A 14,515-nucleotide genomic window follows, 5' to 3' on the forward strand; every position below is an offset into this window, starting at 1 on the left:
TTGCGGCAACCAGGGCTTCCCTAACAGTGCTGCCACTATTTAGCAATGCCGCATGTTTTCGTTCTGTTGCTTTTGCTATGTTTTGCACCCACACAATAGCAAGACGTTAGTGACGACCGCGGCAGTATTTTGACCAATTTCATTGAGCGAAGTAAATCTTAAAGTGCATTGTAATTAAACTCCTTCATTGTTTCCTTAAATGAGTCATTAGTGGTTGTGTGTGTCGTTAAGATTGTGAGTTATCGTGCTTTGTGCTTAGACGCGGTGTTAGATAAGGCCGAACGGTTTGAAAAATCGAAGCGGCAATAAGAATAAAATAAGACTTTGCTGTCTAAATAAACAGAGTTAACGAGCTCATTGATAAGCCAAAATCAGCCAGCGTTCAGTGCGCGGTGAACCGCATTAAAATAAACAACAATTCCTTTGTCTAGTGCTGTTTATTGGAAATAGTGTTGAGTTTGATGTTATAAATAGTATAACAAATAACTATCGTATGCATTATTAGTATCATCTATCAAACGCCAATTCGTGTGTATATCAACTGCAAAATGCGTAATATAAGCGCCAAAATAACAGCGCTTGTTGTTCTACTTGTCATTCCGCTTGCATTTGTGACTTCAGATTCCGATCAACTGGTAAGTACCCGTTAAACCGTTGTGTAGGGGATTGGGGTGAGTTGTTTGTTTTTGTTATGTATGTATGTGGAGGTTACCTTTCAGTTCGTACGGTAGCCTTTTTTTCGCTAGTAAATTCGTTAGTTACACAAAAGCTAATTAAAAATGTAAAGCATAAAACAAGCTACAGTCGAGCAAGCCCGACAGTGTAATACCCTGTACCCAGGTAAACTTCCGTCACTGAGTTATATGCGCCCAAAGCAGCAGCAAAAAGAGGAAGAAGAAGAGCGAACTTGTTGCTGCAGTTTGGGGGGGGTTGTACTGGCGAGAATTTGTTTCGCTAATAACTTTTCTTAGAATTGACAGAATTCAATAAAATTTTAAACAATAGTAGATAATTATTTAAAAATTATGTGTGCAAAGTTTGGTTTAGGTAGTATTTGAAATGTGGACGCTATTGACGAAATTCTGTAGCGGGGGAAGGGGGGGAAAATTAAAAAAAAAATAATAAACTCGTCCTTACTCGGACCTAGGAGAATCTGGATGCCAACTTTGGTTATTCTAGCTTTTATAGTTTCTGAGATCCTCGCGTTCATCCAGACGGACAGACGGACGGACATGTCTAGATCGATTTCTCTCGTCATGCTGATCAAGAATATATATACTTTATGGGGTCGGAGATGCTTCCTTCTGTATGTTACATACTTTGCACAAACCTAATATACCCTTTTTACCCTACGGGTACAGGGTATAAAAATAAACAAAATGTGCATGTGGTTTATTGTACCTGTTTGCATTCTGGCAGCTGGATATGCGAATTTAGGTACCAAAGTAATTAGTTACATTTAAGAAATATACATATGTATATTCATCTTATTTTACAAAACTTATCGACTGACTGATGGCAAAAAGAAAGGAATTTACTTTCAGCCGAAGTAAACACAAGCGACATAATTGCCTACTTTAAGCTAGATATGTACATATGTATGTCAAATACATATATAGAAAAATAGTTCCAAGAAACTAGTGAATTATCTATCTTTGGCTAACTACCCAATACTGGAGGGTAACGGCGAATCGTGTTGCTTGTTTACAGCTGGGCTTTAACAGTGGGGCCAACAAGCCCCTGCACTTGTTGCCCCTACCAATATTGTGTGTAATGCGCCATTTGGTATGGATATACCCTCACACATTGCTATGAATATACACACATTCATATATATTCACAAATATTCACGCATACACTCGTATTGTAAATGAGTACTTAATTGTTGGCCATAAATTGCTTGCAATAACAAATAGATAACAGTGACAAAGGCATCGCTGTTCGTACTGCTGTTAAGTGACTGTTAAATGGAGCTGTAAGATTTGAATTTTTTGCTAATTTTTCAGGAGTTCTCGACGAGCGAATGTTCGCTGAAGGAACCCATCTATGGCGAGATTTTTAATTTTAGTGGCTTGCACTCGGAGTTGGGACATGTGATTAGCAGCGTAAGCAACGATATTTTTGAGTTTAATGTCTGTGGCAATTTAACACGTAACTGCAACAATGAAAGCAATGCAGCCGCCTGCCTAAGGAGGCAGGGCAAGGAATATGTCCTAGGTAAGTAAAAAATTGGATATACATATAAGCACATTCTTTCTCTAATTTTGTATCATCCTATATTTCCCAGGACGCCAGCATGAGCTACATTATCGTAATGGGAAGATGTTCTTGAAGTATTTAAGTGGCGTTAAATGTGAGAACGGAACGAACGACCAACCCAATTACCAGCTGCATGTAACTCTAAGTTGTGACTACACCCTGGATGCCACACAGCTGTACATTACGCCCTACGTGTGTACATTTACGGCCTAATTTTAAATGCGAAAATCTATCTAACGATTGAATTTACTTGCAGAGTCAGGAGGCTTGCTCCTTTTACATTAACTATGAGACCCCTCTGGCCTGTTTGCGTATACCTGACGCCGTTCAGTCCAATAGTTGCAGTGTGCACGACCAACAAACGGGTCACACCTTCGATCTGCTGCCACTAAGCGACATGAACTACAGGTGAGGATCCAAAAATATCAATGAAATCAAGAAAAGCTTTTATTTAACGTCTCATCTACAGAACAAGCGATCGCCAGGGAACCTTCTTTGTAATCAATGTGTGCAAACCCGTATTGTATGGCGAGAATTCCATGTGCCCCGTAGGCAGCAGCATTTGTCGTTACTCACCCAAAATTGAGAACATTAAAGAGCGGTGAGTCATGTGTTTCAAACCAAATGTGAACCTAGTTATTAATAGTTTAATACCCATATACCCCCATTCTAGCTTTACCAATTACGGCACTGTGCAGCCGAAGCCCACAATTGAGAACGGTCAACTGCTGCTTCGTCACGAGTCCACCACGCGCTGTGCCAGCAACCCAAGTGCCAACTATTCGAGTGTTGTTTTCTTCTACTGCGATAAGGATGTGAAGGTGCGTTGAACATGCGGGCATTTACTCTACAATTTAACGATTTTTCTGATTAACTCGAAAGTCGTGATTTTATTTATTATTATGCGGCACAATTTACAGATTTTTGCAAATGTAGCGTAGCTGGATTAATCCAGTATAGGAGTATTCCGTATAAAATTTTTCCTCATCATTGAATAATAGGCAGGCCCCAAATATTTTTGTGAGTGCTACTGAACATACGACGATTAGTTTTGACGCTTATTATACTTAATAAATTATTAATGTAGCGGTTATGCCACACAACGGACTGAACAGGAGTTTGACATGGGTGAGAGTGGACAACTCTGGCTCGTCGGTGGTGTTCAGTAGATCCCGCGCGATGCGGGACTCTAAAAGTTAGTAATTTTTCGCTGATTTACATGTATTAAGGTAGATTAGATCCGCTTTGTTATATATATCCCCCTAAGATACGTACAACATTTATAAACAAAAAAAGGATGCTAGAGTCGAGCGGGTTCAGCTCGTAAATTTCCAACAAATAAGATTTAATCAGCTTCTTGAATTATAAGAGACATTCGGTGGAGGTCTGTGTTAAATTGAAAAAATAATTGTATATAAATAATTTGACGAATTGGTGCTTAGTGGACTTAGAAGTGACAGCAGCAATTGTTCATTTTAAATAAAACATTTTTATTTTTACTTTATTGCTAACATGATCTGGTAAACTAAGAATTTTACAATTTAAAATATAAGAATGCGTTAGAATGTTTACTTGTGATTGAGCATTTTCAAATGAAATGTGAAATGTTTATGAAACTTGTAAGGGAAAGCAAATAAACAAAATGGGTATATTATTTAAGGCTTGAATCATAATTTATAAATGAATAACGCAAGGTATTTGTTTGTTTATTTTTCTTTCAGAATGCACATCCAGAGTTTGCGGGCATGGCGGACTGCCACTATCAGTTTAATTTTGTAACACCGTTGGCCTGTAATGATCTGAAACCCTGCACTGGCATCATACGTGGAAATGAGCTGTAAGTTTATATATACTACAATTTCTGTTAGTCTATGCGTCACTCATATTTTGTCTCCTCCACATAGTCTGGATTTGAGTCCGTTAAGCAGTGTGGCGCCTCACATACTGAGCAAGGATGACAAGAATTACACGTTTGCTGTGTGCGCCAGCGCCGGTAAGCCTTGCCTGGCGAATAACGGTAAGTCGGTCATTTGTTGGTTGAAATATTAATGAAGATTTTAAGTGTTGCAGCAGCTGTCGCCGTGTGCTAGTTGCCACGACGCTGCGATGCATGTTGCAAGTTGCACGGTAGAAAAAATTTAATTAAAATTTTGCCTCATGGCTCATATTTTGCTTAAAGCCCAAAACAGGATTGTTTGTTGCGGCACTTTAAGAATGATAAAGCACTGTTATAAATCGTCTCCTTCAACTCACACACAGTCTCAATAAAATGTACTCATATGTATGCTGGGGACAACCCTCCGAATCGCATGCGGACCGCATGCATGGTGGCATACATGATTTTTATAGTCTTTACGCTCGAACTACGCGTAAGCCAATAATCAGCATAGCAACAGCCACTAGAATTAAAGCTTGGGACATTCAAGCGGATGCTTGAGCTCGAGTAACGAGCCTAATGTTGTTTTGTCCGTTTTACATTAATGCACTCATGTGTGTGCCATTTATTGCGAATAACACTCACTATAAGTGCGGATATGTTCTGTGTCTATGCGTGTGTGGGTCGGTTTAAAAAATACAGGGATGATTACTACTATTTTTGATTGTTAGATGATTTCAAGGCAAGCAAGTATCCGTACGTGCATAAATAATTTATAGCAATTTCAAAATTGCTAGAAACTGAAACACATAAGAATCGTATTCCCCTTAACACTTGCTCTGCCAGTTTGTGGTATTTTTAAATTCCGTTCAACTCTACCATTGTTGTTGATGTTGTTTTAAATGTACGATAATCATTATTTTCAAACTTTTTATGTTCACGATATATGTACGTACGATGCATCGATGTATGGTTATAACATAAAATATTTAAGAACGCCTGGTAAACTAGTTTTAAAAACAGTTTTAAAGCTAGCGCCAGCAAGTAGTTAAAACCAACAAAATCTCTCTGGCTGAAATAGTGTATCATACATACATACTGTAAAATACTATATGTATATAGTATATGACTATATGTTATGTTAGCTGAAAAGTGCATTTGCAAGCTGAAAAGTGCATTTGCAAGCATACATATATGGTTACATCTGATTAATCGGCGCTTCATCGATTTTATGTTTATTTGGATGCAGCGATGTACATCGACATCCCTAGAGCCAGCCACCGTACATGCAATTTGCGGTATATTTTTAACTGTCCTTTGAATATCAATTTAAGTTTTGGTAAGGGTACTCGCAAGCACAAACACGCTCACATACATATATGTTTGTATGTACATATGTGCTGGAACTCCCACACACCAGATAACAGCTCGGCAGGCATTCATAGTTGACTGCAGGCGGATATCTGTTGGCGTGCTTTGGCTCGTTACTCGCTAGCGATAACAACAACAACAACAACAATAAAAAAGGCGACCGCCGCTGTGCCTCAGCAAATAAATAAGCGCACTTTTGGCACTGACATGGCGGCTATTGCGCGGCTCTACCGACTATAGCTATAGTTATAGCGGCGGCGGCAGCTTCTGCTGCGGCTATTACTCCGTGATGCTTCCTGCTGCACTCGCAAATAGCGCCTACACGAAAATTTCATTTGTTAGGCAAATAGCATGCACAACGAACTCGCACTACACAACGCGTTTCTGTAAACACGTACCTACCCGGCCACACACTCGAAAAATCGAACACTAAAAAAACATTTCAACTAATTCCATGGCAATGTAAATTTCTCTTCTAAATGGATAAGTTTCAAAAAAATAAGCGAACGTAGTGCAAGGGTAGCCGCTTTCTTGCTGCATTAATTTAAACTTAAATAAGCATTATTTTACGTGTGTGATTAATTGTTATACTTTTATGCGACAGCTCAATTGGGATATTATAGTTTTCAGTCCACTTTGCATGTTATGTATCAGTTTTATAGCTGATTCTGTGGTGATTTTACTCCATTGTTTCAAATAAAATTCTAATCAATTAGGCTTAAAAGTGTTCATAATTAAAATGAAACATTTCGTTAGAAAAGCTCTCTTTTCCCACTAAAATATGGCTTTTGTAAAATACATTTTGCAACAAGGAGATATATAGTGGATGGTGATGATTATTTTTCTCAGTGCACACACACACACGAGCCTTATATACTCGCGTTCACATTCGCATTCCTTTCTAATGCAACTTTGTTATCTGGCGCCCAGCTGACACTGGCAGCCGCCATATTGCGGTCGTTGTTTTTGTTGTTGCTACACTGTACTGTTGCTGATGCCTGTAGAGCCTTTGTACAATACATAGTTTTTGGTTGGACGTGGTCATTGAAATCACGCGCTCGTCGTTCTAGTTATTGTTTTGGCCCTGCAGTTGGTTTTTTTTTGTTTTATTTTATTCAATATTTTTCAGCATTTCACTGTACAGCAGGATCCCTCAGACCTTACCCCCTTTTGGCTAGGCAGTGCCACGCCCTGCCGTTGAGTTATTCCTACCCGCCCACGCGTTGTGAGTGCCACGATAAAATGTTGTTAATTGCTTATGCCACACACGTCGTTGTGTCATTTTATCTGCGCGCGTGTGTGTTTTCATTCTGCATTTGTATTTATTTATGGCATTGGGATCTCTGTTTGAGTTATTCGCATACAAATGCGTACATGTGAGTGTGCAATTGTTGCCTACATTTTGGGGAGGCGTTTATACAGGAAAACATCTCTATACCAAATTAGTTTTTTATGAAATTGTTATATTCCGAATGTATGTAACACCCAGCAGGAGGCTTGGAAAACTATCTACACTACATATTATATTCTTGACCAGTACAACAAAATGAGTGCAAAACATTAAACAATGTCAGTTTGTATATGTTCTTGCAAAATGTAAGAACCGTGCATGTATAAAATAATATGGGAGAGAAGGGTCGAAATTTGAGCGAATCCGACTGCTAGTTTTGTTTGTAACTCAAAAACTTATAGAAAAACTTATATTGAGGTGTATTTCATTCTACATGTAGCCGCTTCTTTTTGAACTGTTTCTTAAGCTGCGTAATAAAATTTTAAAAAAGAGGAATTTGTGTTTAATGAAATTTATAGCTAAGTTTCCGTAATTGAAACAGTAATTCGTATATTAAATATGCATCGAATTGGTTCCTATTTACAATAGAGCTATCCACGATGGCACTATCCATTGTATCGATTGTTCTATTTAATGTTAACTATCTTTGAATAGTAGGGCTGAATTGTTAAATCTGCCTCAAGAATTTTGCCTGAACCAAAACGAAATACTTGGTACATAATCGTAGATGTGCAAATGGATGTAAATTTATGGGCTAAGAATGCCCCTTCTTTTGCATTTTTAAACCCAAAAAGTGTAATTTTTTATAGATTGGCAAACAGACAAGGCAAAAACGACTTGGCTGTAAATGCTGATCAAGAATATTTATACTTTAAGGAGTTGCAAATGTTGTTATTATTCGATATTACTGGTGGTTTCTTTCAAAACTGTAGAGAGTTTCCACTGAAATTTCACGCTACACAAACCCCTAGGTTTTCTTCGATTTTAATTCCCATTTAATTAAGTAGATGATTTATAAATTTAATTCTATTTATAAATTAAAATAATTTATGTGAAGTTTGACATTTTAATATTCTGTATTTGGTTTTGACTCGCAGAGTATAGAGATATGAGGAACCCCATATATTTTCGATTCCTATTTGCCGGATCTCAGAAAGTACAAGAGCTATAATAACCGAACCTTGTGTTCATATCCCCCTAAACCCTAAGCATTAGCAGTTTGTTTTTTTGTTCCTGGTAGAACCCTGTCGTCTTTCATTAATGTCGTTAAGGAGTATTAAGGAGATTGCATATACATACTTGTATATATCTTTCAAACACTTCTTTTTATTGAAGCTCCACTGTTTGCTGCGCATACACACGCTCATGGCATATCTGTCATCGTTATTTTGTTTTTTATGCTTCAATGCAAAATATTGACGCATGCTGTATCAATCATATCAATGTCAATATACTTTTTTGTGTTTGCAAGTTTTCTTGCTAACGTCCGTCCCACTTCCCATCGCATCTCTCCCTCCTTCTATCCTCGCTGGCAATCTGCTTTGTTGTCTCAGTTTGGTCTGTGTTATATGTATTGTTATTTTTTTGTCAATATCAATTTTCAGGCACGGCCTTTTGTGGCCGGGCAAGCAAATTGCAACGCATTTTATGCTTCCACACCCATTTGGCAGCTCATCATTTTAAAGCGTTTCCCCATCAATTTGTTTGACCCCGTCCTACCTCCCTGAACTCGCTGCGAGCGTTGTCTGCAGCAACACCTCGTGTTGAAGGAAGCAGAAGTTTTCAACCCACATACTTCATTTTGTGCAACAGGGCGTAAGATAAACCAATAAGCCGGAGGCGCAGTCAAATGTGTTTTGTTAAATTGCCCGATGCACAAAAAAAAGATATAGTGGAGCAGTTCGGTGCTATTAAACTGTCACACACAAGCATACACACACACACACACACACGTACACATACACATACACATGCAACTGGCATTAAGCCTGTCGGCACTTTTAATAGGTTTGCAACTTTTGCTATTTCTTGTTCCTGTCTGCTAGTTGGTCTGTCTGGTCGCTTCGATTCGGTCAGCTGTGTCTACACTGGGGTTCATAATTAATGGTTAGCTCTGCAATTTTTGCTTAACAATAACAGCTAGCCCGTACTGCTGAAAACACCATAAACTATTCGAAATTTACATATGACTGCATTTATCAAAGAGTTGAGCCATTTAACGCCTAAGTTGAGTTGCTCCTTTATTTTCCTTGCGAATAAAAACGGTTTGTCCCTAAACACATTGAAACTTTTAATGAAATTTTAACATGGGGTAGAAAGAATAACTAAATTATTTGCCTGTCCTGTTCTGTGCTGAAATACTGATCATGCGTTTGCTTAGAACTGTCTTCAGTTTTGTCTATCTTCATGAATTGAAAGGTGAAGTGGAGTAGAACTCTAATTTTGAATTTAACTTTTTGTGTTGAGAAATATAACAATCTTTTAATTTGAAGATAGTTTCCTTCTTCTATATACTTTTTTACGATAAGAACTATTTCTTATTAAAGACTTATCCATTTTCTTTTGATATACCATAAAGAGCTATTGTAGTATGAGCTGTTTGGTTTTTGTTTGAGTAATTAATGAGAGCGTTAGGTATAGGTAGATATAGATTAGGTAGACATATTCGAGTGCAAAATCGCAAATGTAATTTTTTAATTAAAGTTCATGAGAGCGTGTTGTATTATAAATCTTTGTTACCATATTCTCTGGCCGTCAGTGTAGCTTCGGTCTTGTGTCTGTGTTTATCTATAGCCGAGCAAGTGCTACACTCCAATGTTTATAATTTTCAATTTTGTTTCTGTATTTCCACATTTTGTATTTTACTCCTTTTTATGTGTTGCACTTTTTTGTTTTTCTTAGACCGGGCAGATTCAATTTAGACGCCGCCTGCTCGGATGCTTGGTCCGCACACTTGCCGGCAGCTATTTTGCCAATGACAGGATGTGCCGGGTTGGGGATGTGCTGTTCTGCTTTTTATTTTTCTGCTACTAAATCGTTTATATTTGTTTTTCTCGTTTTATGCTGGCCTCTGAGCTTCTGAGTGGTCTGTCCTTTTTTTGTTATACATATATATATTTTTATATTTTTTGCTGTTTTCTTATTGAAATTCAATTTACCAGAATTTTTCTTGCCGCCCTATATATACTTTTTGTCCTATCAACGCCGCAAAGTCAAGTTACTCATCTTTTTTATTTTATTTAGTCCTTCCTTTGATTTTATGTGTGCGTTGAACGATTTGTATTTCACCCCAGCTTGAAATGTATACAATTTATTGTTTTTGCGCCATCCTGACCGCAAAAGTATTTTGCCTGCAGGCTACAGACAGCAAGGATTGCAGTGAAATTAAATTTTGGTCTAACCACTTCATGTTGGGTGCACAGTAATCTCTGCCCATCGGTTTTATTACCTAACCTCTACACGGAAGTGATATGCACTTGACGCAGAGAAACAAAGGTGGCTTGACAGTCACTTTTCACATGAGGTTCTAACAATTTACACAATTTCAGGCTTTTGGATTTAGGCTGACTTATAATAGTTCGTTTAACCATCGTTATTTATACAGATGTAGAATGTTACATTACATAAGGAAGTGATTTTGAAAACCAAACAATGCCTTATCAACTGCATTCGGAAAATCAAATTAACCTTGTTAAACTTGAGTTTTGAAATGTATTTAAAATGTCGGGACGGCGCGTACGCCATTCCCGGCTACCAAAAATTACACGCACGAGTTATTCACATTAGGAATAATCGCAGAGGTCAACTCAGCCGAATGTGCAATGGCCAAGCCTCACTCCGGAGGAACCGCCTTCGTGATCACGGTTAACCTCTACGCCAGGTAAGTATGCTTAATGCTGCTTCTGGACTAGAACACCACCTTAAACTTGCCTTAACTGGTTGGGAATTTTTGGATTTTGAAGTGAAAATTTCGCTGAAAAGTATGCCACATATTTTCCAAGGAAATGTTTTTCTATCTGGGTCGGACCAACCCTTAATTGTGTTTTCAAATTTTCTATGTATCTACATACATTGTATATATAGTTGTATGTAAGTGTGTCCTATAGATGCATACTATGGACAATATTTGTATTCCATATTAAGTTGCAAATAGCTTTAGCTGCCAGAACACTAGTTCAATAAATTCTAAATAAATAAAATAAAAATTTTTTTTTTCTATCATGACCTCTCAACCCTGGTAGCTGTCAAAGTGACTAGTCGACTTTTTATTGTGCGCTCCGTGAAAAATTGTAGTAAATTCCTCTTTTTCAATTATTTCGCGTATAGTGCGTTAAAAAAAAAAAAAAAAAAAAAAAATCACCCGGAAACCTAGTTTCACCTTGGCTTTTTGGCAATCGTTTAGTATCCTTATTTTCTTGGATTCCAATCAACAATTAATCTGCTGTATGGGGCTGCTCTGCTGACGTATACACGTCATCGAAGCAGAGACAGCCCAGAATTTTTCTTCTTTGCTTGTTTTTGCAAGTCATCTTATCTCACGTAAATGAATGCTGATGAAGACTCGGCCGCTCTCGGAGCAGCTGAGGAAGTAGTCAATAAGCTGCCGAAGTACGTGGAGATGAGAAAAATTTCTGGTAAATCACCTTCGGAGCTGAGAGCAAAAATAACCAAGGACTTGCATATGTCAATGGGAAAACCATACTTAAAGCCGTCAAGCTCAACCAGTAACTGGATTGCCTCAACCACTTGTACATCGACTACAAGTACCCTAACGTTCTCTGTGGTGAACTCTCAATCAATGTATACTACAGTAGCGACATCAAATGGCAGTTTGTGCTCCACACCCGCCGTTGTGAGTACACCGGCTTCAATCACAAACTTAGTTGCAAATCCAACTCTGGACAAATTTTGCTCGTTTCAAATGTCAGTACCCGGTATTAATAGGAAGCGGAAAGGAGCCGTCGAGTCACTAAAATCGGCTCAAAAAAATAAGCCAACTCCTGTCAATACAACCCAGGGACAACGAACTGCGTCCTCCTCTCCGGCAGCGCTTCAAAATAATAGATTTGCAGCCCTTTCGGAAGAAGCTGATTCCATTATGGAAATGGAAGAGCCAGATTCCGAAGATCCATCGAGCCAGCAAAATGAAGCCAGCCGTTTCCAGCAGGGAAGTAGTATTCCTAAGCCTCCTGCTATATGTGTGCCACAAGTTAACAAATTGGATAAGCTGGAGGTGGCGCTCAATTCTGCTGTCTCCCCTGACGATTACGACATACGCACATCGAAATCTGGGATCTCGCGTATTTATACGAAGAATTCGAATGCGTTTCGTGCAATAATCAAATTATTGTCCAATCAAAATTGTCAATTCTGGCACCACCAGTTGAAGGAGAACAAACCCTGCAGATTGGTGCTCAGAGATATTCATCCCAATGTACCCAGGCAATTAATAGAGCGCACCTTTACCGACAAGGGCTTTACAGTTTTGAATATATATTGCCCCAGAAAACCGGACTGGCGTAACATTCAAATTAATGAGGAGGATGGTGAGGACATAAATAATGTCAAAACAAGACAAAATATGTTTTACGTTAACCTCCAGAACGCACCCAACGTTGCTGAGGCACTAAAAATAACTCAAATTGGTAGACACAGGGTTACAATATCAAAGGCCAAACAGAGTAAAGAGCTGGTACAATGCTTCAGATGCCAAGATTTCGGGCACACGAGGAACTATTGCCTTAAAAAGCCGGTTTGCGGTAAATGCTCGGGGGACCATGATACTGGCTCAAAATCATGTAACCTGAATGATAATGGGGAATTTATATGCGCTAATTGCGGCGAAGACCACATGTCGAGCTTCAGAGGCTGCAAGGTAAGAATTGATCTAGCCAAAAAACTTAAGCCAGCTGTGAGGTTGCCGAGAGATGGTCTAGTCATCGGTAGCAATAGGAGTTACCCAAACAACCAAGGCAATAAAGTACAGTTCATCTCAAGCTCTGCTGTTAAGAGTGGCTTCTCTTACGCTGATGCAGCAAGGCCAATTGAAGGAAAGCGTACCATCGCGCCAACAAACCAAAACTCGCCCCGGGCACACATTTCCGCTGAAGATTGGCATCTAAACAATAAATTTAGTATGCTGGAAAAGGCGATTTTTGATCTAAACGCAAGAATGGATCAAATGTATAAGCTCATTCAGGAAAATATGGATTCCAATAGAGCCTTCCGTGACTTGGTACAAAAACTAATATCCAAATGTTAAATCCGCTGTTAAAAATCGGATTATGGAACGCACGGGGCCTGGTCAAAAACAATGATGAACTCAGGCTTTTCCTAAGTTCAAACTCGATCGATATCATGTTAATAACCGAAACGCATATGCGTCCTGGCTTGAACGCATATTTGCCAGGATACGACCAGTACTACGCTAATCATCCCAGTGGCACCGCTAAAAGTGGTTCTGCAGTCATCATTAGATCAAGTATCGCTCATTCACAGAATGAGCCAATTCTAAAAACAAGCATCCAAGCGGCCAGCGTAACTATACCGACGAATGGTGGAAGCATCAAAGTCTCCTCCCTATATCTTCCTCCCAATGAAGCTTGGTGCAGGGCCGACTTTGATCTATTGCTTGCAACCTTAGGAGATAAGTTTATTGTAGGCGGTGATTTTAATGCAAAACACCAATGGTGGGGTAATTCCAGATCTTGCAGGCGAGGAAGGTGTTTGCAAGAGGCCATAGCTAGTACTACTTGCCAAGTTCTTGCTACTGGAGAGCCAACTTTCTACTCTTACAACACACGGCTTAACCCCTCTGCACTAGACTTCTTTATTGTCAACAGGATTGCCCTAAACAGACTCACCGTTGAAACAAAATATGAGCTCGCATCGGATCACCTTCCAGTAGTAGCGACGCTACATCATGCACCGCAATATAATCCCAAGAGGGAATATATTCTACCACCTGGCTCCCGTATTGATGTTTTTAAAGCCGATCTCGAAAGAAGAATTAACCTGAACGTCGAAATTAACAGCCCAGAGGATATCGAAGACGCGATATCAATCCTCATGAAGAACATTTCACTGGCTGCGTCTTCTGCTGCACCGAAAACTTTACGCTTGCCAACCCAACATAGTCAAGCTAGTCTACCACCAACGGCTGCTGCGCTCTTAAGCCTGAAAAGAAGAGTCAGGAAAGAATATGCAAGAACTGGAGATACTCGCATTCATCAAATCTACAAAAGACTGTCCAATCGACTGCAAAAAGAGCTTGCTAAAATCAGACAAGGCAGAATTGATGACATATTGGAAAGTGCTGGTCCAGATGCATCATTTAATTACTCGCTCTGGAAGCTTACGAGGCGATTCAAGAGGCTGGTCATCCCTAAGACTCCAATTAAGGATCCTTCAGGTGGATGGAGCTATTCCAGTCAGCAGAAAGCTGAAATCTTTGCAAACAGCCTAGAGGAAAGATTTAAGCCTTTTGACTTTACATCAGCAGATAGGCGAAGGGTAGTCGAGCTTAGGCTGGAGATGCCATTCCAAATGGCCTTGCCTGCAAGCCCAGTTACACTGCAAGAAGTGGTACAGCAGATAAAAAATCTAAAGGTCAAAAAAGCGCCTGGAGAAGACCTTTTAGACAACAGGACGCTGAAACTGCTCCCCACAAGGGCTCTGCTGTATATTGTTTTGCTCATGAATAACATACTCAGGCTGAG

The 14,515-nt window shown here is 39.2% G+C and overlaps 1 protein-coding gene and 1 non-coding gene across 2 annotated transcripts in view; one reads left to right on the forward strand and one right to left on the reverse strand.

Annotated features, from left to right (window-relative positions):
- The first annotated feature begins 98 nt into the window (after positions 1 to 98).
- The window catches only part of LOC115621135 (cation-independent mannose-6-phosphate receptor), a 46,210-nt gene continuing 31,793 nt past the window's right edge, over positions 99 to 14,515 (forward strand). Inside the window, exons 1-8 of the mRNA XM_030514689.1 lie at positions 99 to 635; positions 2,007 to 2,217; positions 2,288 to 2,451; positions 2,516 to 2,667; positions 2,729 to 2,860; positions 2,933 to 3,080; positions 3,981 to 4,096; positions 4,164 to 4,276. Coding sequence (XP_030370549.1) covers positions 549 to 635; positions 2,007 to 2,217; positions 2,288 to 2,451; positions 2,516 to 2,667; positions 2,729 to 2,860; positions 2,933 to 3,080; positions 3,981 to 4,096; positions 4,164 to 4,276 — 1,123 coding nt within the window. The 5' untranslated portion in view covers positions 99 to 548. The remainder of the gene's footprint in view (positions 636 to 2,006; positions 2,218 to 2,287; positions 2,452 to 2,515; positions 2,668 to 2,728; positions 2,861 to 2,932; positions 3,081 to 3,980; positions 4,097 to 4,163; positions 4,277 to 14,515) is intronic.
- On the reverse strand, positions 10,520 to 10,685 carry LOC115622067. Its single transcript, XR_003995323.1, has one exon. It is a non-coding gene; the product is annotated as a U1 spliceosomal RNA (small nuclear RNA).

This window comes from Scaptodrosophila lebanonensis, unplaced genomic scaffold (assembly GCF_003285725.1).
Source record: "Scaptodrosophila lebanonensis strain 11010-0011.00,11010-0021.00 unplaced genomic scaffold, SlebRS2 tig00000024-arrow-pilon, whole genome shotgun sequence".
Lineage (NCBI taxonomy): Eukaryota > Metazoa > Arthropoda > Insecta > Diptera > Drosophilidae > Scaptodrosophila > Scaptodrosophila lebanonensis.